The 24,141-nt window shown below is 34.2% G+C and overlaps 1 protein-coding gene across 4 annotated transcripts in view; it reads right to left on the bottom strand.

Moving 5' to 3' along the window:
* The window catches only part of CCDC141 (coiled-coil domain containing 141), a 108,082-nt gene that overhangs the window by 29,800 nt on the left and 54,141 nt on the right, over window positions 1-24,141 (bottom strand). For all 4 annotated transcript variants that reach the window (XM_075756545.1, XM_075756541.1, XM_075756544.1 and 1 more), the window contains 11 exons: window positions 23,728-23,922; window positions 15,496-15,668; window positions 11,813-11,954; window positions 9,830-9,949; window positions 8,537-8,728; window positions 7,355-7,531; window positions 5,668-5,847; window positions 4,756-4,881; window positions 3,968-4,156; window positions 3,481-3,660; window positions 2,271-2,420 (listed from right to left, as the gene is read on the bottom strand). In XM_075756545.1, coding sequence (XP_075612660.1) covers window positions 2,271-2,420; window positions 3,481-3,660; window positions 3,968-4,156; window positions 4,756-4,881; window positions 5,668-5,847; window positions 7,355-7,531; window positions 8,537-8,728; window positions 9,830-9,949; window positions 11,813-11,954; window positions 15,496-15,668; window positions 23,728-23,922 — 1,824 coding nt within the window. The remainder of the gene's footprint in view (window positions 1-2,270; window positions 2,421-3,480; window positions 3,661-3,967; window positions 4,157-4,755; window positions 4,882-5,667; window positions 5,848-7,354; window positions 7,532-8,536; window positions 8,729-9,829; window positions 9,950-11,812; window positions 11,955-15,495; window positions 15,669-23,727; window positions 23,923-24,141) is intronic.

The following is a 24,141-nucleotide window of genomic DNA, read 5'->3' as shown; positions in this document are numbered from 1 at the left end:
TGAATTCCAAATATTTTCAGTCAACTTTAAAGTTTGCTCTGTACACTGGTAAATCACAGCTAAATTATCTGGTTGGCTGTGTACTATGTGACAGCTATGAACAGCTGCAGCTTGCACATGAAATATTTATTTGCTTAGACATAGTAGATAGTAAAGAAATTGTTATTTTAGACAGGTCTGCTAGATACTAGCAATACTCAGACTAATTTCTGATGTTAAAATTAGGAGAATTTAAAATACTGAAGTAAATACTCATAAGTAACATTCCTGAAGTAGTTCAGTGTTTGGTTTTTTGATCCCTAAACAGAATTAGTTATAAATAGTTAATGAAAAAAATGAAGAAAAATGGCAGTGGATTAATGCATATACAGGCACATTAGCCAAGTATTTGTATAGGAAACATCTTCTATGCTAACGTCTAATAGAAAAGGAATCTAAAGGAAAAGGTATCCACACATCAAATTAGTATAGTTCAGTTAGTTTACATTCAAGATTCAATTAGGTCTGGGGATGACAGGTTTTAACATAACCAGTCAACATGGCTTTCCCAACTTAAAATGAAAAAAGAAAATAAAATCAATAATTAACACTGTAATTGAAAATATGCTATGCAATTATTTTGCAGAGGGTATCTATTAACTATGAGAAGCTAAAATTTATTTTTTGCTATATAGGGCATGTGGCAAGTAACGTGTCACTGACACACTTTTTATTTAAATTTGAGAGACAGAAGATTGCTTATTTCCTCTACTTCTTGCTTTCACTGGAAGTCTAACAAGTAATAAAACCAGAAAAATAATTATTCTTAGAAAGGAGTCACATTCTCCTGCCCTTATTATATATTTCTTCAGCAAATTTGAGGAGTTTTGAGTGAAAACTTAGACTACTTTAAACCTCAAATATTCCGATTCTGCCATGACACTGCAAAGCATAATGAGACTTCTTGTTTAGGTACTTCATGCTTTCATTCTCTTCTATAGCATGGTTCCCTCTGCCAGAGTGCTTCTCCTATACCACCTGCTGCTCCTATTGCCTCCTACCATTGGCCAAGAAGCTACATCGCAGGAGACTGATGCACTGAAGATCACAGACTGAAACACAATCAGCTTATAACTGACAAGGGACTAGAACTGTAACTGAGATTAAAAAAACAACAACATTTTTTTTTGATGGACATGTTCTTTCAATTTTAAAATACCATTTTGTGAAAATGGACACTTTTCACAAACACAAAAAATATTTTGTAAAAGAAAAGATAACACAAGCAATAATTTTGTTATTAAAAATAGTTGGGACAGAAATCTCAGTCACCACTACCTTGGTGATTTTGAGGAAAATATAGTCTTTCTTTATTCAGGTGTGGATTTACTTAGCAAAACATAAAATAAAAAAAAAATAATAATAATTTTCAGTGTCCTGTGTTTCCACTACGTATGCTTCATACTACAGGGAACATAAGCGTGAAATCCTTCCAGGTAAGAATCCAGTTTCTGTATATCATGGATGCACAGAAGTGCAATCTACAGAACATCAAGTGCAGAGGCCATCAGCCTCTTATTTTAATGGATCACTCTAAGAAAATACATTCTATGGATTTTTTTTCCTAAATTAATTTTTGCTGAGACATCTATCCAATTCAACCTGCTAAGTTGTGAGTGGATTTCTATTTGGTCTACTAAGATGCTAAATTAATAATCATATTAACTAAGCAATTTTCCCTAAGTTCCATAATACTAAATTCTAATATCTTGTGCCAAAGAACATTTCCTTTTCTTCTAACGTAGTTTCATATCTTGGGTTTCTGAAAAAAATGTTCAGTACTAAATTATTCCAAACTTTTCATTAAAAGACTGAAAGTTCTTTCTAATAGCCTTACAACTGCAATATATGTAAATTCTACTTTTGTTTGAAACTTTAGCTTCATAAGGAAGAATTCTGAAGACTCATGTATTTCAGATGAAACTGACAGAGTTGAAAGCCAAAGAAAAGCTATAAAAACTGTAAAAACTATAGCTGCTCAATTTCTAGTCCTCTTGGTACAGTGAAAACATGTTATTGCCAGTCCGACAACTTTATATAATCCTGAACTGCAGAGGTAAGGACCATAGATTATTATTCCTGCTGCATGGATCAAAGGTTGCTGTAAAATGAAAATCAACTTTTCTGTATGCATATGAAGCATCTAGGGGAATGGTAAACAGTGACATATATTACAAAACACAACAGCACTTTTAACCATCATTCAACATGCTGGGATTTATCTCTCTCACCTCATTTATCTCCTCTTGAGTGGTGCAGTGTTGGAAATGCTGTGACAGTTCTTCCTCATATTTATTGACTTTGGAGCTCCAGTTAATGCTATCACGCTCAAATCTAGCAAGTTCCTGCTTCAGATTCTTTACAGAAACATTCAAGCAATTCTAAACAGGGAATAGACAGACTTAAATTCAGGAAATGTATTCATTTAACCACTCTAAAATTAGTATCATTTTGAGGCAGAACATGCATAGTCAATTACAGTGGGCTAGAGTAAACTATTAAACCTCTACTGTAATGAGAGCAAGTACATAGTAGTTTCAATCACAAGTGGTCTAGGGCAAATTCACAACTCGTGCACGGTGCCTTCTCTGAGCAAAGAAGAATTAGCCTACTCTAGTCCTTCACCACCTGGAGATTAGCTCCCTTCTGCCATCAATCAATTTATGGAGTGTGAAGAGCAGACTGGCAATGTGGATAATCTAGGCAGATCATAAGGGAATGTCTTGCTTTCTCCCTACTAAATTAATACAGGGCAATGACAATCCTGCCCTGGATAAAAAACTCCTTTCTAAAATGATATCTGTTTTGTCATGCAAATCAGTCTGGAATCCACTAATAAGGTAACACTGTTATATTTCCTTTTTGTTCTTTTGTTATCCTTTCTTTATAGGAGAATAGATATGCAAAGCAACCTTTAAAAGGTAGGAAGAGTGTAATATAGAGATGTGGTGTTCAAGAAATCACCAACAGGCTCTTGAACTGCATAAAGAATACTAGAAAAAAGAAAGTCATGCTTTTTTTCTTTCCAAGCACTGTTATTTTAAGATTAATTTCCTCCCTATTTCAAATCTATTTCAATGTTTTTCAGAGTATAATCTGTTCACAGACCGTTAAAAAAAATAAAACCAGATTTCAAAGAAACTAATTTTTCTTTTCTCTTGGCAAAAGCAATTCATAATGTAACTACTGAAGAATAAGTTTTGTCATTCCTGGATGTTACATTTAATTTGATGGCTGTATATCTGCATACTCTAAAAGCTGAAATCTAAAAATGATCAACGGTTTTATATTTTATATTTCACTTTCTTTTAAAAGAACCTTAAAGCTCTGTATTTATTTTTCTCATACTGTTAATACATTTTTCTATATCTAAAAGTCAGTCAGCTCCAATAATCTTTCATATTTATCTTTGATTTCACAAATTGTTCTAATTCTACTTACAGGTTGCTGCACTGCAGACAAGATATCCACTCCCTGGGTAATAAGCAGTTTATATAGCTGTCTGATATGTGCATGTTTCTCCTGAGCATTCACAAGGTAGGTTTTAGCATGGTGCAAATGTTCAGGGTCCTCACATATTTCAGGAATATCCAGTTCTCCTGATTTTGATAGACATTCCAGCTGGAATATATTAAAATGAAAATAATGTGAAAGGAAGCTTACAATTCCTTCCTTACCCACGATGTGTTAAACCCACATCAATGAAGTTTACGGTAAGTAATTAAATTTGACTTCAGATCTGAATTTTAAATTCTCCAAGTTTCATGCAGGTTTAGATCCAAAATTTTAATTCTGATCACCAGGCAGGTTAATGCTGTTTGTTTGTTTGGAGGCGGGGGTGGAGGGAGGGGGGAAGATGACAGGTACCAAAACCAAACAGAGTTTAATTGCAATGGGAAAAAGGTATATTTTAAAAGATTATACTCACTTTTTTTTTAACGTGATGGAATTTGACTGTCTTGTTGAAAATCTCATCATATTGTGTCATTGTATCCTTTACTGTTTGATGGAGATGAATAAGCTCACTTATTCTCTCAGAATTCTCTTTCACGGGAAATTCTTTCTGGCTTGGCAATGTTAATAATTTTATCAGGTACTCAAGTTCAGCATTCAGTTGCTAGCAAGAAAGCAGAAGTTACTCAAAATACACAAATATATTTGCAAGCTTTCCCTTACATTTGATGAAATAACAACCTAATAGTGGTAAATTGCCTTGGGGAAAAATCAGTGCCATGCTCTTTAAAACACTCCCCACATACTTTACTTTTTGCTAAGCATGAGGCTCAACTATATCCCAGAAACAGCCTTGGATAACAGTAAGTCAAACTGACTTATAGGGGAATGGCAGAGTGAATGGCTAAAACTCAGAGACAGTATTCAGAGGAGGTAGGAAGCTCAAGTATGACATACATCAGCCTCTGACCAGCTCTAACTCAAAAGCATGAAGCTGGTACTCTCCTTGTACTTCAACGACCCCAATGCTTGTCACTTTAATACACAGCTAACACTGTGTAAAACATTCTCTGGACACTGAAGGTAAACTCTTTTCTCCCTTACCTGTTAAACATACATAAACCCTTCTTTGTGGAAAAGTAATGTAAAACATAAAACACTGCAACCCCAGATACTCTGTCTGGGTTTAACATGAATGTGAATCATTACTGTACCAAAAAGAGATTTTGATCCACTATGCACTTCACTAGCTTGGTTTCCCACCTGATACTGTGGTTTCATTTGGTTAACCTTTTTTTGTAGTTCCAAAACAATAAAAAGGTCACTTCCAAGGTCAACTGTTGCTGTAAGCTGGAGTGCCTCTTGAAGAATCTTTAATCCATGGATAGTCTAAAAGATAATCAAACAATTCAGTGTTTCTATCTGTGGTAAATAAAATAAAAAATTTAAATGCAAATCTAAATTACTAGTAAAAAAAAAGATCTATTCTGAAGTTACGATGACTAATTTTTTTTTTGAAACTATAAACTTCTCTATCTCAAATTCTCTGACAAGGAAATCTTTAAGACAGTGTGCAAAACAATTCAGACACTGAGTTTGAAGGACCCATACACACAGTGTATTTTCTGTGATAACAGATGTCAAGGGTTTAGTGATAAGTTGCACTAAACGAATAGCGACTACAAACCTCTGGTTTTCTACTAGCCTAGCCAGCCTTGCTTTTAAGGAACACTTCACACTGTCCCTGTGCCAAGGAGGTTTCAACTCCCTCTCATGAACATGGTTGAACCTGAGTTTAGTAACCATTAGGACACAGTCTAGTATAGTAACTATCAAGTCACAACAAAATGTTGCTTTAAAAACAAACCCCAAAATAAACACACACACCCCCTCAAACAAACAAAAAACTCCACAAAAAATAAAGCACTGCTGGTATAGCATATGGACTTGATTAAAACTTAAAATTTGAGGTAGGACTTAGACTTCTATGTGTTTGAATAAGGGCAAAAAAGATCAACAACATTTCATGTTTCTTTATGACTATCTGAATGGCAGAATAGACTATGGAGAAGTATTTTATCATCTCTCTCAAATGATGCCTATAATAGTTGATGAGAGTCACAGACAAACTAAAATATATGCTACAGTTCCTTTCTTCCTAGATATTTTACTTACAGTTTTCAGTTGTTCTTTAAATATCCAGCACTGTTGATTGACAGGTTTTAATTGAGTAATTTTAAAATTCCATATTGGCCAAAGATCAGTCAGCTCTTTCTTTTCTTTACTCAGATTAACAATGATACCTTCTGTTAGTTGTACAGATTTCTCTACGTTTGATATTAAACTCTCATTTACCTGGCAAATAAACAGACACGGTTTTTTTCCACATATGTTTTTATAAAATACAATTAAAACCTCTTAATATTAAAATCTCTATAAAACTTAATAAAATCCAACTATTCTAGTGTAACAACTTTCAAAATTTCTGATGCTCTAGGTGTCTTTAAATACACTGTTCTCTTAGAAATAGGAATAGATCAACAGAATTTGTATACTGAGGACATGGCTAATGTTAAATTTTAAAACCTAGAACAGGTCAGTATTGACTGAATTATTGCCATCTGACGGCTGTTTAACACTCATACAAAATAAAGTAATTTCTGAATAGACAAAACTACCCAAAACGGCCTTTTGAAGAACAGCAACTGGAAAGTGAAGTGGATGAAGGAAAGACCACTCCTTTGTGCTGATAACCAAAGCAGCACCGAAGCATGGGAGGCATAAAGTTTTAAACATTTCGTGTTTTTTCTTCTTTTTAACAGAGCCCATATCAGAAACACCAGAAAACTGGGTAATGCTGTTTCTGCTTTTCCCACTTCAGAATTTTTCTTTTAAGAAAAGTTGTGTTCATAAATTACTTGTATAACCCGAATCTTCCAGATACTTAAAAGTTACAACCTAAGAATATCACGGGAACAGAGTAGCAGAAAATACAGTGGCAACACACTTCCAGGTCTTTAGAGAGACAATATCTAAAGATCTGTTTAGACTTTAAGTGATTGCAGTGCAACCTCCTATTCACACATGTTCAGCTTACCTTTACACTGACTATCTTATCTGTGCCTGGCTGCATCCACCTGTGACAGCACACACTTTAGCCCACACTAACTGCCTGAGCACTTTCCCACCTTAAGTAGGTTTTTCCAGTTCATCTTGCATGCTGCTGTATGTTATCAATGCCAACTCCCCCTTCTCACCCTAGTGTAACTGCTCCCTAGTCTGTCCTATAAAAACAGAAAGAACAGCTGAGTATCCAGGCTGCCTACGTTAATTGGGATCACTTTAGGAGGAGTGGCATAGAGAACGATTGCACATCTCAAATGATCATCTCATAAGGGGTGCTGCAAAATTAGATAGGGATGCCTAAGCAGTGCAGCTGAACTCAAAACAGAATGTAAAGACACCAGGAAAGATTATCTGTAAAGAAGTAGCTCTAGCACCCATTTCTTTAGAAGAACTTCATACACTCAGTTAGTAAAGACTGCCTCTTAGTGGAAATAAAATAAACTTAATACTATAATATATGCTGCTTTCTAACATGAAAGAAACAGATATGTGCATGTATTATTTTATTGTATTTGTATGTATGTACTGGATCATTTCCTAAGGGCTCTGTCATTGCTAATCACAAATATTTTTATATTACTTATAATACTTTCATATTTTAAAAGTACATAGCAGTATCAGTCCCTTTAAAATAAGGTACTGGAGAAATCACAATCCACCAGTCACAGAACTAGGATTAGACCTCATCACAGGCAAAGATCAAATATTTAACACGATTTATCAAGATTGTACTCACCATATTTACTAAATTAAGAAAATTGCAACCCATATTTTGGGTAGAAAAAATCTTCTTTATAGCCCTTTGCCACTGAGTATTAGCTGACTCCATTGCAAATTTATTTTCAGTGTCCCTGTTTGTTTCTAGTGGTTCTGATTTATAGAATTCCTTCAGATTTTGAATATCATCATTCACCTACAGAAAAACATAAAATAAGCATTAAAAAAAAACAATAAAAAATTGAGCTGCTATAATCAAAAGGCCTACAGACATGATAAAATGTAATTGCAGTCTCTGAGTCTTTTCCAGGTTTTAAGATCTATCATCTATACAAATATGAAATAATTTAAAGTTTTAAATAACTTGGAAACCAGTAGATGACAAGCAGACAGGTGGCAGCAATTTGTTCAATTTCTGTCACATATCATCACATAGCTATTATATACCAGTGTATCAATGCAATGATTTCCACAAATCTGTTTAATATGAAGTAATTTAAGTTAGCAATAATCAGAAGTAGACACAATCCAATTTTTGGCAGTTTATCTTCCAATAAATACATCCTATGACTAATTTTATCTGATAGGTTCCATTCTGTCCTCAATTTCTTCCTAAATATAAAAGAATAAATTTTGTAAAATCTTAAAGCAAACATTACATAAAAATGAAAATTAACTGGCTTGGGCATCATTAGCACAGCTACCAAAATTATGTTGGTATTGAATTGATTATGATTTCGGCTAGAGCTAGTTTATATCTAATATTTAAACCACTTCAGACGAATTAGCAGTTCAGTGGAAGTTGTACAAGACAGAGATAAATATCTGTATCCACATATTATGTGAAATATTTTCAAAATTATATGAAGCAAAATCAGTCAACTTAAGAGTCAGTACATACACGTAAGCATTTTTACCATGTCTACAATGAGAGCGCTCACGTGCGCAGGAGAAAAAGTAAAAATTCAATTATAATACTTCCTACAATGGTGATTTAAATCACTAGAAAATCTGTACATAGACCAGTCATTATGTTGATGCGAGTTCAGTGATCAGGGCTGCTTGCCCTGAAGGAAGAGATCTTCTTTAAAGAAGAAAGAAGCTTGCAAAGACTCGTAGTCCTTCCATGGCTAGCTAGCTAAAAGCACATTTTTCAGTTGTAAGATTTTTACAGTCTAGTCAGAAAATAAGTAATCTGTACCTCCATAGCTGACTTTAAAAAGGCCACGTAAGTTTCCAGAATTTCTAGTTTTGAACTAATAATTTTTTCAATTTTTTTCAGTTCTTCATTCAGAAAGTCAGTTCTGCTAGTAAAAGCTGCCACCTGCTCAGGTTCATACTCTTCCATATCTTTGATGATTCTCTCAGCTGCTTCCAGTTCATGTGAAGTTTCCTTTGAGGGTATAAGCATAGAACAATATGCATAATGACTGAAAAGGACTTGTGAATATTGATATCACATTGTTAATTTTCACTAGTATTGCTTTCTTTTGTATAATTCAATTACTTAGTTGAATAAGAGCTCATAGCAGACATTATATGCTGAAAATAACCGTTTCTTTCCTGTAACATTTTGACACTAAAAACGATGTATGTAGTTATTAAAATAGCTATTTTGAATGGGAAAAAAGTAGGAATGTCAGTATTCAGATTAAGTAAACCACAGTGTAAGAATGGAAACAACAGAAGTGTTCCTTATGGGAACATTAATAGCCAGAACTGATACAATTCTCTAATAAACAGTACAGCCCAATTTTCTGAACTGATTCTCTTGAGTCTAAATCCCTCTTAGCTGCTTGTCTGATACTCAGTTCTCATAGGAGAACTCAGTGTCCACTCTAGAGCGAGACTCCAGAACCACTGGGTCCTCAGAAGGCTACTGCTGTAATTCTTTTAAGGCCTGTCCTTGTAGCACTTTGCCTTACGAATCTTCGTTCCACTCATGCCTTCATTCTTGAATTGCTTCCTAGCTCCAGACTAGTCCCCACCCATCAAGCTAAACTGCTCTGCATTCCAACCCAAACCAATGTTCTTGAATGCAGCAAATCTGCTGGAATCAGATGGAGATCAAATAGTGGGTCGTATCTGTTTTCTGCATCAACTGCTCAGACCCAGAAGAAATTCACAGTATGCTGTCTGAGTGACAACTGAGATACTAACATTTTCCATGATTCAGCTGGGATTCTGGTTTTCAGATTCGCTGTCTTAACTCATAGCTTCATGTATCTATGTCTATGTGCTTATCTACTTTTATATATTTAACTCAATACACTTAGCATATCTACCTCTGGCATTCAGCCAAGAGCCCAAACTCTAGCATATCACAAATCCACAGAAAGAATAGGTAGGAGTTAAAACTGCAGTTTTAAACTAAATTATAGACTTATTTTCTTTCCAGGAATACATGAGAAACTCTCAGCATCTCACCTCATTTAGAATTACAGCATGCATTTGTTTCCAAAAGTACTTAATATTATTAAAGCTTCTTTTTTACCTTTGTTTGTTTAGCCAGTTCAAGGTGTTTGTTCAAAACTCTTTCCGACTCAGACAAATACGAACCAATCTCCATACCAACTGCAAGCACTGGGGTGATTTTTTTAATCGACTGCGATACCTTCATTTGAAAGCATTATTTATATAGTTAATTTATACAAGTAGACAGTATAAAATCAGTATAAAACATCACTTTGTATAGAAAAAAGTGAAGTAACACTTGCCTGTTGGTGTTTAGATTATGCACTTTGTATGATCAGAGAAATTCAGGAATGAAAATACATAGGAAGAAAATTCTACTGTTTCTCCTAAGAAAATTCTAACAGGTATGGTCAGAATTTGAGGAAAAAACCCTCCTGTTTGTTCTCATTTTGTTGATAGTGCTTTCCTTTATCCTAAGTATCCCAGGCTTGTTATTTCAATAAGGCACAACCACATTATAATCTAGATATCATAACCTTGGCAGAACTACTTTTATTATGCTCTGTTTGTGGTTGTTTTGTTTGTTTGTGGGGGTTTTCTTTCAGAACATCCATTTAAAACTTCTCTGCCAAGAGACCCATTTTTGTGCAGATGATATGTACACAACTCCATTTCATTGTCACTGTAAGATGTTATATATACATGATGATAAAAAACAGATTATGAAGAGCAGAGGCAGGTGATACCATAGTATATATAGTTATTATTAGACATGTGAATTCACATGTACCATATACTCTAAGAAGTGGCTGCTGCTGAGGTTCAACCTTTATTAAATGAAGCTTAGGGGCAGTTGAATTTAGCACCAGATTCTTTGGGGTACTTTGTATTAGGACAGGGTTGGAATGGAAAGTGTTTTGCTTGTTAGGAATATAACAATAAGCACTGTTCACTCTAATGAAAGATCATGTATTATGACTCAAATCTTCAGAATGTTATGTATTGCAAGACTGGGAACAAAGTGATTAGAACAAAATGCAGAATGAAAACCGTATGTCAAAATTGGGGTCTACATTTTGAGTAAAAATTACCTTTGTAATTGAAGTTTTAGCTTAAGATTCACAATATGCTGTTAACATCATTTCTACAAGACCAACAGCAGCTATCAGCAAATCTTTTATTTTCAACTAAACTCAATATTTTCACTATGTTCTAATACCATGAGGCCTCTTCTACATAAATTATATGCAAAGGGACCAATTTATGTCAAATTGACTTCCCATTTGATTCAGAATAGTTCATTATAAACATCATGCAAATATTATAAAATACCAGACTGAAGACTTAATTATTCAGTCATTAAATTTGTTTTACTTTTTTTGGTCAACACTCTGGGATTTTCTTCATATGAATCTTGTTAAAAGATTATATTTTTTAAATTGAATTTACACATGGAACCTTATTTAGGAGCCATGTGTCTGTTCCATCTCTGGCAAGTCATTAAAAAGGTCTGCAGTACTACAGAACATTCAATAGCCTCAAGATCGTGAAGTCCTTGATGCATCAGTATCTCAATGAAGAAAGGCAATTTTTATAGTGAACAAAATCTAGTTTCCTTCAGCCTTACTGACAATTTGCTGTGGTTCAGAGTCACCATGCTTAATAACCCTCAGTTTTGCCACACTTTTATTTTTATCTTCAGCCAAATGAAACAGAAGACATAGAAACAGTACAGGAAACCTGCATGCAGGTCACAGTCCTGATAGTGCACTTCTTTTCCAAAAGAACAAATTATAATAGCTCATTATCTAAGTAAATCCATGTTTTATTGAAGATCACTGATAAAGTGTTCTCATGGAAACAGCTGCATTTTTCAGAACAGCTTTAGTTTCTTTTGTGCTGATAACAGCCTTCAGCATTCTAACTACAACTGTGCACTCTCTAACAAGCTAATATGTTATTTGTACTTATTTGAGTCAACTTTAATATTCAAATAGCTAAATTATGGAAATGCAATGCACTGTTCATGAATGCATTAAGAAGATGACGTGTTATGATGTACCTTATTTAGATGATCTTCAAGTGAGGCAGTCCATTGTTGTTTCTTCAAAGTAAATTCTTTATAATCTGGACACTGCCTGATCAATTGATCTACTTTTTTTTTAACATATTCCATCATTTTCTGAATTCCTGTCACCCAAGAACTAAAATGGAGAAGTAGAATTGCTGTTATTTCTCATTTTTGCTCAACAATCAGGATGATAATGATTAAAAAAACCCAATGCATTTTCCGTTGATTAGTATGACACTATCTTATGAATTTTAAACTAAAAGAAAAATAACAAAGAGAAATATTAAAATGAATCCAAACAAAATTGATAATAAGTAGAACACAAGAATGACACTTCCAAACAAATCATTTATTACCAGTGTCAGATTCACGTGGCAGATATCGTGATTCAGTAAGAAATACCCCATTTCACAAACAATTCTTACTTTAGTTATACTAAAGACTAAAACAACAAATGGAACAGCCTAAAAAGAGTGAAAATATATGGCATATCAATTCTACTTTAAAAAGAATGTTTTCTTTGGACTTTCAAATATTTCAGTGTTTTTACAGTAGCTGAAAAAAGAATGTCATATACATTCTAAGTCAACATTTCTTCAAACATGCTGTTTTAACAGGAGAAAAGACAACATCAATTTACAAAACAACGGCTTGTCTTATAACTTAAAACATTTAATATCAGGGAAGCGATTCACAATCTGAATACTTGAGGCAGTCCTCTTCAAACTGTAAAGTTACCACATACAATTCAAGAATCCTACCAGATTGCGAACACTTAACAGCTACATATCTCATTGTCAGATTACACATCCTTGAGTCTCTCTTATGGCAAAGCAGCTTTTTTGAAAGATGCCTAAACTTTTTCAGATCCACACCCTTCAAATGGGTGACTGTCCATGTCCCTCAGGATTTCCAGTCTGGTTAGATAAAGGAAATGGGAAGTCTGGGTTAATCACTGGGCTAAATACTGTCCAGCATTTAAGGATAGCACAATGGCTTATACATGACAAAGAGAGGCCTCTCTCTTTCCTCTTTTAAAACATAACTATTTTGGGGGAAATTAATATTCTGGAATATAACACTTTATCACATTTTCTGACAGAACTCACTGTGTCACCATTACTAGGCTTATGAGCTGGCTGGAGCATTCTGGGTATCTCCTAAAGCCATGGGTGAGGCAAAAAAACCCCTAGACTTAGCTTGGTGTACAAGAAGTTGAATGACAGTGAGGATCATCCTTGTGGCATTGAAGACTAGCCTTGTGCTGAGTTGCATCTGGAAAAGACTAGCCAGCAGGTTACTCCCCTCTGTTAAGGGCTTATGAAACTCTGTCTGGAGGCCAGTTTGTGCAGTTTGGGCCTCCACAGTACAAGACAGACAAGCTGAAGGCAATTGGGCAGAAGCCAACAGGATGGTTGAAGGCTGAAGCACATGATAAACTAGGGGGTCCTAACAGAACTCAGAGTAGAGAAGAGGTGAAGAGGTGATCTAATCACTGTCTTTCATTATCTATGAGGAAGTGGGGTTATACAAGAGACAGGATCAGTGTCTTTTCAAAGCTGTACAGCAAAAGGGCAAGCGGCAATGCTCACAAGGTGCAGCAACGGAATATTTTTGCTAGATATAAGAAAAACATGTTTCACAAGGACAGTGCTTAAGCATTAGAACAGGTTGCCCAGAGAGGCTATGGAATCTCCATCCTTGGAGATACTAAAAATTTGGACCTGAGCAACCTAATATAACTGATAGGTTTTGAGCAAGGTATTAAACCAAATGACCTCCAAAGTTCCTTGCCAGTTTAAATTATTCCATGATTGTAATCCTCAAGCCCATGTCTAGGAATATAAAGTGTTCCACCTGCACAGAAGTACTAGCACTACTCATTGAAACATATGGCAAATTCATTACATTCAGGCAATGAGGCCTGAAGGCAGCAGGGAAAAACTGAAAAGCCATAATATTCTGTATTTGCTTTCTTAGAAAGGGACTTATTTTTATGATACAAGTAGACATTTAAAATATTTGAGAGCCTAGAATTTTTCACTGTTCTTTAGAAACAGCAAAACACATTTCTAGTGAGATTGCCTATTGATATTGTTTTAAGTTTCACCTTTCTTCTCTAAATCATTCCTGCTTCAGCTGTAGTGCCTTGCCATTTTTTAAATTATAATGTTTTCTAGGCAGAAATCTTACCTTTCAATTTATTTATAGAATATCTTGACCAGCTCTTTGGCACACAGGAGATCTCCCTGTGGCATTACCTATTTTTATTGAATTTTACAAAAAAAAGACTGATTGAGTTATTTTGACAAATTAATCCCATTCTTCTTGATGTGTACTGATGATATCTTACTATCCCACTGCTGATTTGGGCTGTTCAAACATTTTTAAAAAACCCAATAAGGACAAAATAAAATTAACAACTTGATTTTTTAGGGATTCATTCCATCAAGATCTTTAGCACTCCTAACATTAATCAATGCTGTGCAGACAATTTGAAACAAAACATCTGCTTGTGTTAAGGTAATGTCTAGCAGAACATCAAGTCCTAGAAAACAGCAGCATGTGTTCTGGAATTATGACTGGTTTAGGAATCAAAGGAATCAAAATCAAAGGAATCAAAAATCACTGAGAAAAATCCCTTTCCCTTCCACTTAATTAAAATATTAGGAGATGCTGAAGCGGTAACAATATTTGTAAAGCCAGCTACATACACTCCCAAAACAACTTTCTATTTGAATTTTCTATTTCGTCCCTTTGCTAGGTTCAAACCAATTGAATCTGAGATGACAAGTGAAGGCACTTTAGATAAAATTTTTGCAAATGATGAAATTAAAATCTTATCAAGACTTTCAGTTGCTGTGTTGAAGTAAAGCTATTCAAAGCTCAGGAATAATCAAGGACATAAGCACGTAATGGAAATGTAGAGCTAAGCTGACTACTAGCCAACCATCAGCCATGGTCATCTACTCCGTCTTTGAAGTAGAAATCATTAGTATATAAACTGTCTTCATTCTTATTGCACCAGCCTCCTACTAAGACCTGAAAAGCATGAGATATGAAGCCACTAGGACTGATTCTAAACTAAATCATGCTTTACATTAGTATAAAAATCGTATCTGTGGAGTACATCATCATTGTAATAAACAAAAGATTTGAAAGAAAAAAGTTATTTCATTCATGAATTAAAACTACTAGGTGAAGAAACTTCTGTATTTTCTGTACTTGGCTTAACACCTGTATTTTTTATCTTGTATCAAATCACATTATAATTGTTAAAATGATGACTTTCAAAAAGGTCTAAAAGGATTACATTAGGCAGCAGGGAGTGTTCATAGCCATTGATATTTTAATTTTAATTTACATACATTTACTTTTCAAAAATGTTAACTGAACCATTGTTTCTGAATGCTGCCCTAACATACCAATTCCAGTGTTTGACATCACTCTTAGAAGTAGCATGTAGTATTCCTAAAGATTTCTGTTGAAGAGATTGGTTTGTATAAATACCAACAGATAAGCATGGCAGAAACTTTGAGCTTCAGGTCATTTAAATGCATACCTACTTAGTTAACTACATTGGCTCTAAATGCAGTCTGATTCTAAATAGTCAAGTTACAAAGCGACAGTAGATATGGAGAAATGCAGCAGATATGCAAAAATGGAGACAATACCTGTGAGGATCTCCTTTATGAACTAAAGCTTGTCCCTTTTGCAAGGTACTTGCTGTGCAACCTTTTATTGCTTCCTGTAATTCCTCGTACTTCATTGTCAAGATAGGCAAATGTAATCCTTCTGACTTAAAGATTTTAAGGTAATTCTTAATATCTTCAAGACCATCAAATACCTTAAAAAAAAGCATCTATTGTCAACATTTCTATTTAAAATGTGCATGTATATTCTTTTACATAAATAGATGATCAACGGAAATTTAATATTTCACATTTCTTCAGAAATAAAAAGCAGTATTTTAATTTAGGGCCTGATACTGACTTTGCAGGTCACAGAACACCACAAGTATAATTCAACAAAAGTTAATATAAGTATGGCATGCAAAATCATGACTACTCTTCGAATTTAAAAATATTCAATTTTTTCAACAACAGACCAATTTGACATACCAAAGCAGAACCAAAATAATGAGAATACAGCACATTACCACTCCAAGTTTTATTGAAGCATGCTCTTGAAGAGTTTTAGCAAAATTATTCTTCTTTTTAATATTTTAAACATATCAAATTATAACCAACAATTATAATTAAGTATATTTTTAGTTAAAAGGTAGGCTTTGATTTTGCACATATGGAGCTTTGGTTTTGTTACACCTATTCTTTGTCTTCCTTCAGTGCAAGCAGAAGTTTCTCGCTAAATACCAGAAGAAAGTGACAAAAGTACTCTAAAAAGACTTCTGTCTTGCAATACTCTATTATTGAAGTTATGAAATACTAATATTAGTAAAATAGAAATGTGCCCAAAACTACTGTGCATAATTAGCATCATAGCAGTAGCACTGTATTCTCTTACACAGGTTTTGATGTTGTTGTTGCACTAAACACCAGAAAAACGTGAAATCTAAATAAAGCAAAGCAGTAGACAATGTCTAATATCATCAATTTCTCATGGAATGTATACACTTATATAATGAATTAAAAATAGAATGACTATAGAACAGACTACTCTGTATACATACTTTTAAAAGGAAATAAACTCTTTGTACAACACCAAACTTGTGTTTTGACTTTGCCAATTTCTAGATAAACTCTAAGCTTTAGTTCAGTGAATAATTTTGCAGACTTACAGTCTGAAAAAACATTGCTCTTGAAGCTTCAGTTCACTGAGAAGAATTCTGAGACAACAAAACTATATACATGCTAAAATACTATCCTTAATTATGTCAAATTTAAAATTACTACATCAGAAGAACAAAAGAACTTTGAGGCAGACTAAATTTTACTTTAAAGACTTTTGCAAGGTTTTGCATTCATAAGAAGTTGAAAAGTGAAAATACAATGAGATTTTCAGGGGATGATATGATCCAGCTTGCTACAGTATATTACATATGAATCAAGAAAGCAGCTGAGAATGAGCCCTATATTTCTGACTCGAAATAGCAAGAAGAAATGCCTGAACCCTTTTAAACAACTGAAATCTATGCAAAAGAAATGAAGGAAATAGAGAAAAGAGGACGAGGAAAAATAATTCAACTTCTAAACACAATGGATTAAAATAGGATATGCATACTATTTTATTGTCTGCCAGGTTATTTCTCCTTGCAGAATAAAGGATTCAGCATTTAATAATAATAAAAAACCCCACCTGACCATACAAAGAACAACACTCTATCAGTGGAGGAGTGTAATTGGAGGTACCCATGAAGGACTTTTCCTAAAACATGAGATCCTTTTAGTCATCACTAAGTATAAAAAAAGGCTATAAACTTCAGATCGAGACAGGAATTACAATCACCTTTGGAAACTCATGTATTCATGGACCTATGCAAATCTCAAAGATTTTCTTCTGTAAATAGAGGCCATTTACACGAACTCAGGAACTGAGACAAGTTTGTTTATTTTGTGTAATGGGTTCTGTATAATGTATTCCAGTCTTCAGGACCATATTTAAGAATATTAGAGTCATAGGAAAGTTATAAAGTATACAAGAATGATTATGGACTTATAAGCATTTCAGAAGGATTTACCCACTCAGATTTAATATAAGTATTACTAGTTAGCATATTTAACTAGGTAAGCAGAAAATGTTTTCAGTCTTGCTAAAAAGCAACAGGGAAATTCAAAAATACAAATCAAAAAGGTATATATTACTGCCATGGTTGCATTTATCAAAGAGCAACAGGAGCAGAATAGCAACTGGACAAGAGACTATTTAGAAGAGAACCAGGATGGGAAAAAAAAATTATATATATAATCTCAGGTGTTCTCTGGAGCTTCTCTTCCTAAACTGATCTGAGTGCCTTGCATGTTCATCAATCTCTACCTTCAAGGATGACAGACTACTCTATTGGGTTGCATTGCCTGCATCAGTGCTGTTGCTACTTTGACCAATTAAGGCTGCTACCACGAGCAAAGATTTGTTTCCTTGTGTTAAATTTCAGCTGCAAGTAGGAAGCCTGGTTACAGCAAGATATTATCTATCTGGATTGACTTTTTCTCTAGCAGTCGCTGCAGTCATTGGTAGTTCTATACTGCTATTATTCTGCTCAGAATAGCAGGGCCCTAAATTCAGACTCTCAAGAGCTCAACCAAATCAACATTAAACAATCCACACAAAGCCAGCTTTCTACTTCTATCTCAGATACTTTTCAAGAATTAGCATATGTGTAAATCTCTGATTTTTTTTTTTACAGCATAAGCATATTACAGCATAGACCACAGAATATGAGAACGTCACATATACATGCAACTGTGGTACCAGAGCATAAATTAAATGACAAGGGTTTAGAAATTGTATCACTTGATCTATCACCTGATAACACAAAAATACTTTGCAACTTATATATTCACAAGTTAAAGAGGCAGGAGAGTTATAATTAGTAATCCAAAAGCTTAACACTAATGACAGGGTTTGAGGTGTTTTTTCATTTCAGTATGGAAGATTAGTAGGGAAAAACAATAGTGATGCTAGCAAACATTACAAAAAACTTACAAGCTGTAATTAAAATGAATACCAACATGCAGAAGATAACATGGGCAGAACTCCTATGAGCAGAAATAATATCCCTCTTTCCTGAGCCATTCTGAGCATTTCCTGCTATTAAAAAAACTTTGTAATAAATCCAGATGTCCTTCAAAAAAAGATCTTAACATTTCTTTCTAAATTTCCTTGTTAATGGTTACCCTGACCATTCTTCATGATTGGGATCCATTTTAAATATTTTTTAAAAAGCAACAAAAATCATGCAATGCACTTTTCCCAGTCTGTTTGGTTTTGCGATTGTGTACATACCAAACATGAATAGCGAATTTTGTTGTAGTTCTTTTTTAAAAAATTAATTCTTTGATTTTGCTTTAGTTTTATTTTAGTTCTGTCTGTCTTCCTCATCCACTTATCATAGTTTTGAGATATTTTCAAGTTAATAAAGGATATCATCCCTCTGTACATCATCTGCTTCCATGTAGTTGTTTTGCTTTCCAAGTCCTGTGCCTGTTGAATTGTTTGTCTGTAGCTCCTTATGCTTCACTAATCACCAAGATCCACAAAAAGTAAAGGATTTTTCAGCAAGGCTTCTACTCAGCAATACGGACCTCTATTTAGGTATTTATTTATTCTTACCAATACTGAATGTTATCACCACAAAATCATTGACTAACAACATATGCAAACCTGAAAATTCCATTAACAAAGAAAAAGAGAGTCTAGAAGGTTAAGCAGTTTCACTGGATCACGCGAGGTCTGCATTCCAATCCCTACAGCTCCATGTCAAGAATACTCCACCTCTAAGTTCCTCCTGAATGCTCATTTTAAAGATAGTTACTATCTATACTATCTCGAATAATTTTTAATTTTGCAATGGCACATAGGAGGAAAAAAAACCCCCAGCACCTAGAAGTTCTTCTAGTGTAGTTATAAGAAAGCATATATGTCCTGGAATTCAAAATGAAAAGGTGAATTTTGAAGTAACTTACGTGCCAAAGTACAAGATTCTCCATAGCTAACTAAAAATGCGAATCTGCAAAAATACTGTATTCATTAAAAGCCTTGTTTACTTAAAGCTATCCAAGTGAATGTTTTCAAGCTTTTGTCATACCAAACAATCTCAGATTATTCCACATATCATATCCTAAGTATTCTCAGAGAATAGCTACACAGAGATTCCCCTGTAGCAAGTCAAACTGAAGGTAACTACCTAGATATAGAAATGGATTGATATTTAAAGGAAAGCTTAGCAAGGAAGGTACATGATTACAAGACCCGAGGAGCTTGCAAGCATACAGAAAAATATTGCTTAAGGCCGCCAAATATACAACAGAATGCAGCCAAATGTACACCAGAACTTAAGAGCACAAACACAATGCAAGTGCTATACTTCTGTGTTTTTCTTTTCCTGAATTCATTAAAAATTAAAATGACAATGAGATACACAAGATCTAAAATCAGTTCTCTGAGTTAGTTCAAAAAACCTAATACTTTATTTTGCTTATTTGCCCTTTACATGTAAACAGAATCCAGAGATTCAGGTATACCCCGAGAACAAGTGAAAGTCTCTTTTTTGAACTGTAAAAACTACAGTCTTTGTTCATTTTTACACATAACAGGCATAATGGCATGCTGTGGAGAAACTCCTGAGCTAGTGCTTTCTTCAGTAGGTACTTCCACAAAGCACAGCCCTGTATTCTGAAAAGATGCTACTTTAGCTCTCAAAGCAATAGGCCTATATTTGTGTAGTTCCTTGTCCAAACTAGAAGGGAGTTGACTGTCAGCAACAGTTTTAACACAGTTTCCATCAGTCCATCTCAGAATACTCATTATAAATGAAGTCAAGAAAGTTCAGACTTACTGGATCAAAAGATATCTCTCGCTTCAGGGTCTTTAAATAATTTCAACACCAAGTATTGCTTACAGGTTGTTCAAAAAATACTGAAGGAATATAGTACAGGTTAAAGACAAATATGATTACAGCCCCACCTGGTGCTCAAAAAAAAAATAGTACAGGCAAAGTCTTAAGGATGTTTTTTTCAGCACATTTAATAGAACTATGAAGAGTGTTGGTTAAAATAGAAACTTTCCTAACTAGTCTTCTAACTAAAAGGGTTTGGAAAAAACCTTTGCATTACTAATACTACTCAGCGTATGCACCCTTGAAGAACAGGCTTGTAAAACGGAGACAGAGTGATTTCACATTTTAAGTTTAATCTTTAAGTCCTTTTCAGGGGAAAATTTTCAGATGTAGCACCTGATTTTCAAAACTAGAGACTTAAAACTCAATGGGGCACCTTCAGATAGCAGAGTCTAAGCACTCAATATTTCCAAAAAGCACACAAACCCTTGTTTTCTTTAATTTCAGTGTAACAGGCGGTTGATCAGCACCACTGGCTAAAGACCAAATGTTTCAAAAGCTTTGTGCCCCAAATCAAGGCAACAAAATTGAGAACCCATTTTTTAAAAAAGATAGCTCTCTGATCTGATAGCACACATCTGGAAAAGGCTTGAATAAGTTCTCTACTGACATCAAGGACTGCTGAGATAGAGGATTCTTTGCTTAATCCTTCTGTTCTAACTCAAATTTCCTTTAACAAATTGTCATGTATTAATACTAGAATGTAATAACAGAACTTACTTTTATTATATGTTAAACCAAATGACTAAATTGCTTCTTGTTTTAACTAAAGAATATCATCCAGTTTGCAGTTATGAAAAAAATTTAATACAACTGTGGTAAATTGTTCCAATAGCTCATTTCTTCACTGTTTAAAAAATATGCTCTATTACTAGTTGGAATTAGACAAAGTTTGACATCACTCTGTGGATTTTGTTGTCTGCTGGATAGAAAAATCATGCTAGTAAACTTTCCTTGCCCATATAGGTGCTTACAGATTGTCTGTCTTCATTACCTACTACTCTTACATAAATTACAAATATTATAAGCAGAAAAATACCAGCAATCAATCCACATTACTCCACTGGAAGCTCATCTGTGGATAAAAATCCGTACTTGTTTTCCCATTTTAAGGCTTAAAATAGAATTGGCTTGAGGGTTTTGTATTATTCACTTTCACCGTCAACACATGAAACAGCAGTAATATATCCTTACAGAAGTCTGTTATAACACTATTTCCACCTTTACTGATCCTTATTGGATCTTCTTATAAAAACCTATTGTTAACCTGATGCATATCAATGGATTTGAACTAATGATATCAAGCTCCCTCAATTCTTTATGAATCAACTTTTCTATCAGCTGTTCCCATGAGTTTGCCCAATCTTGATTTTAGGTTGAAAACTTAAATCAGCTATGCCAGCCTCTTCCCACTTCAAGATTCTCATATTTTGGGGGGAAATTGGAAGTTTTCAAGATTTTACAGCTCTACTTCTTATGAGGGGAAAAATCTTCTTACTGAACTTATTTTCCACCTCTCCGATGAGTTTCTAGAAGACAGCACAAGTTAGTGTCAAATTAGCATCCAAGCAAAGTTTTGATTTTTGTTATACGGGCGCACATCCACTACAAACTAGATTATAATCAGTTTGCCTATACCAAGGAAAACTGTTCAGAGGATCATTTAATTTTTGGAAAGACTATTCCAAGTTCAATCTAGTCTCTCAAAAGAGAAAGGCTCAGAAGCAATACAAGTGAATACACTTTCAGTAACCAGCCTATAAATATTTCAGATTTCACTGAGAGCATTTTACAGCAAATAATAGACACTGGATTTCTGAAGACTCATTTTATTTCCACATAAATGCACACTTCCATCATTTTAATTCTACTTGACTGAATGTGGCTGAATCTCAAGTCATTTCTATTATGCCTATTATTAGGTTATTATTTTATGCCTTTCTACATACATTTCCTTGACTGTATTGTACTCCCCTACTGTAATTTTTTTCAGTCTTTTAATTTTTTTCTTATTTCAGTCTTTTTTCTTTACTTGAACAATAAGTTTTACAACCCTTGTTTACTGGAGGCCTATTAAAATTCCCCCTTAATCAGTTCAATTCAAAAATTCATTATATATTTTTAATTGTGATTAAGTACTACCCTGTAATACCATAGCATCTGAAAAATAATTTTAAGATCTTAGGCCTTGAGCCAATAAGAATATCAAAAGTAATGTAACCCACATAAGACTACATGATGACTAGCCTAAAACAACTTCAGAAGATGGCTGAAGAAAAAAAAAATCTGGTATTTTTGTTTTGGGGTAAGGATTTGAAGAGAAAGTCTATGAGAGTATTCTTTTCACGCACAGCTTATATTTTAGAGGAAAAAAGTATTATAAGTAGGATGTAACAAAAATTAATGGCCAAATTTATGAAAATAATTTTCATACAAGTAGTTATTACTTGACATGATGTTTGAAAAAGTAAAAATTTAGTTGTAAAATATTCTTTTTTTTTGTCATCAATGATTTACCCATTTTCATCACATAAGATTAGGAAGAGACAGAAAATTAAACAGGCATACTAGTCAAGGCTGCTTGCACCTAAACACAACCCACAAAAAACAAGCAATGTATAGAATTCAGTAGACAAGTAGGCCCCTCTTAGCCTTCTCCTGTGAGCACTGCAAGAATCTAATTCTGGAATATGAATCACTGTTTCTCCACATGAGCACATCAGTGATGGAAATTATTGCCTACACATTACCTTACTGACCTCAGTATAGGTGTGTCATTTGTGCTGTGACTAAGTGAGGTTTATGCTTTTTTAACTGGCCAATTTACTGTTACATCATGTCTAGACCACACAGCATATGATGTGCCTGGTATAAGGAATTGTGTACTGCCCTTGATTTTTCTCATGTCTGATTATTAATTAGCTCCTGTGGAGACCAGCGCAAGTACAGACATAATTTCTGGTATCCATACTAGCCTGTAACAGTTTGGGTATTTTAGAGCAGTTCGTGTATCTTGATACAGCATTATGCCATCATGACAGAGCCCATGATCTTAAAGTTCAATTTTAGGCAGGTAGTATTTCCCAAATGCCTTATTTTGGAAACCAAATGTTCTTGTCTCTTTAAATAGATATATGTATATACATATATATATATTTAAATTCTTTTTAAATACATTTGCCATTTTGCATACAAGTTTGAGGCAAAAGGTTATATAAAAGGGTAATCAGATTTGTAATTTTCGATTCCCAATTGTTTAACAAACTCAGCCTTCAAGTGCACAGTCAGTTGTATTATCAGGCTATTATTACAGACTTGGCTTCTTACCGACCTTGCCAGCAGTATGAAAAAAGTCATTGGCCTCTTGTAGCAGGGCTTTCCTTTCTTCCATGTGGAAGCACACTTCTTCTCGTAACAGACAGATTTTCTGATTTGAAAGCTTTAGATGTTCTTTTTCTGTATAGTCCTCTGAAAGCAAGATCTTAAGTGCTTCAGCTTCCAGTTGTTCCACAGTGGAATTCCATTCCTAACAGGAAAAATTCCACTTTAATCAACTACACAAAGAAAAGTAATATACCTGCACTATAATAATATAGATACTGGAAAACACATATCACATTTATAAGCCTGAAAGTTATCACCATTTAAAACAGTATTTCTATTAGGAGGGATTTCTTAACAAATTATGGTTTTTGAGACAGAGTTCTCAGTGGTGGCATTCTATATTCTTTGATACAGGTTTCAC

The sequence above is a fragment of the Balearica regulorum genome, chromosome 6, assembly GCF_011004875.1.
Source record: "Balearica regulorum gibbericeps isolate bBalReg1 chromosome 6, bBalReg1.pri, whole genome shotgun sequence".
Classification (NCBI taxonomy): Eukaryota; Metazoa; Chordata; class Aves; order Gruiformes; family Gruidae; genus Balearica; species Balearica regulorum.
The sequence above is the reverse complement of the archived record's forward strand: the minus strand, read 5'-3'. Positions and strand labels throughout refer to the sequence as shown.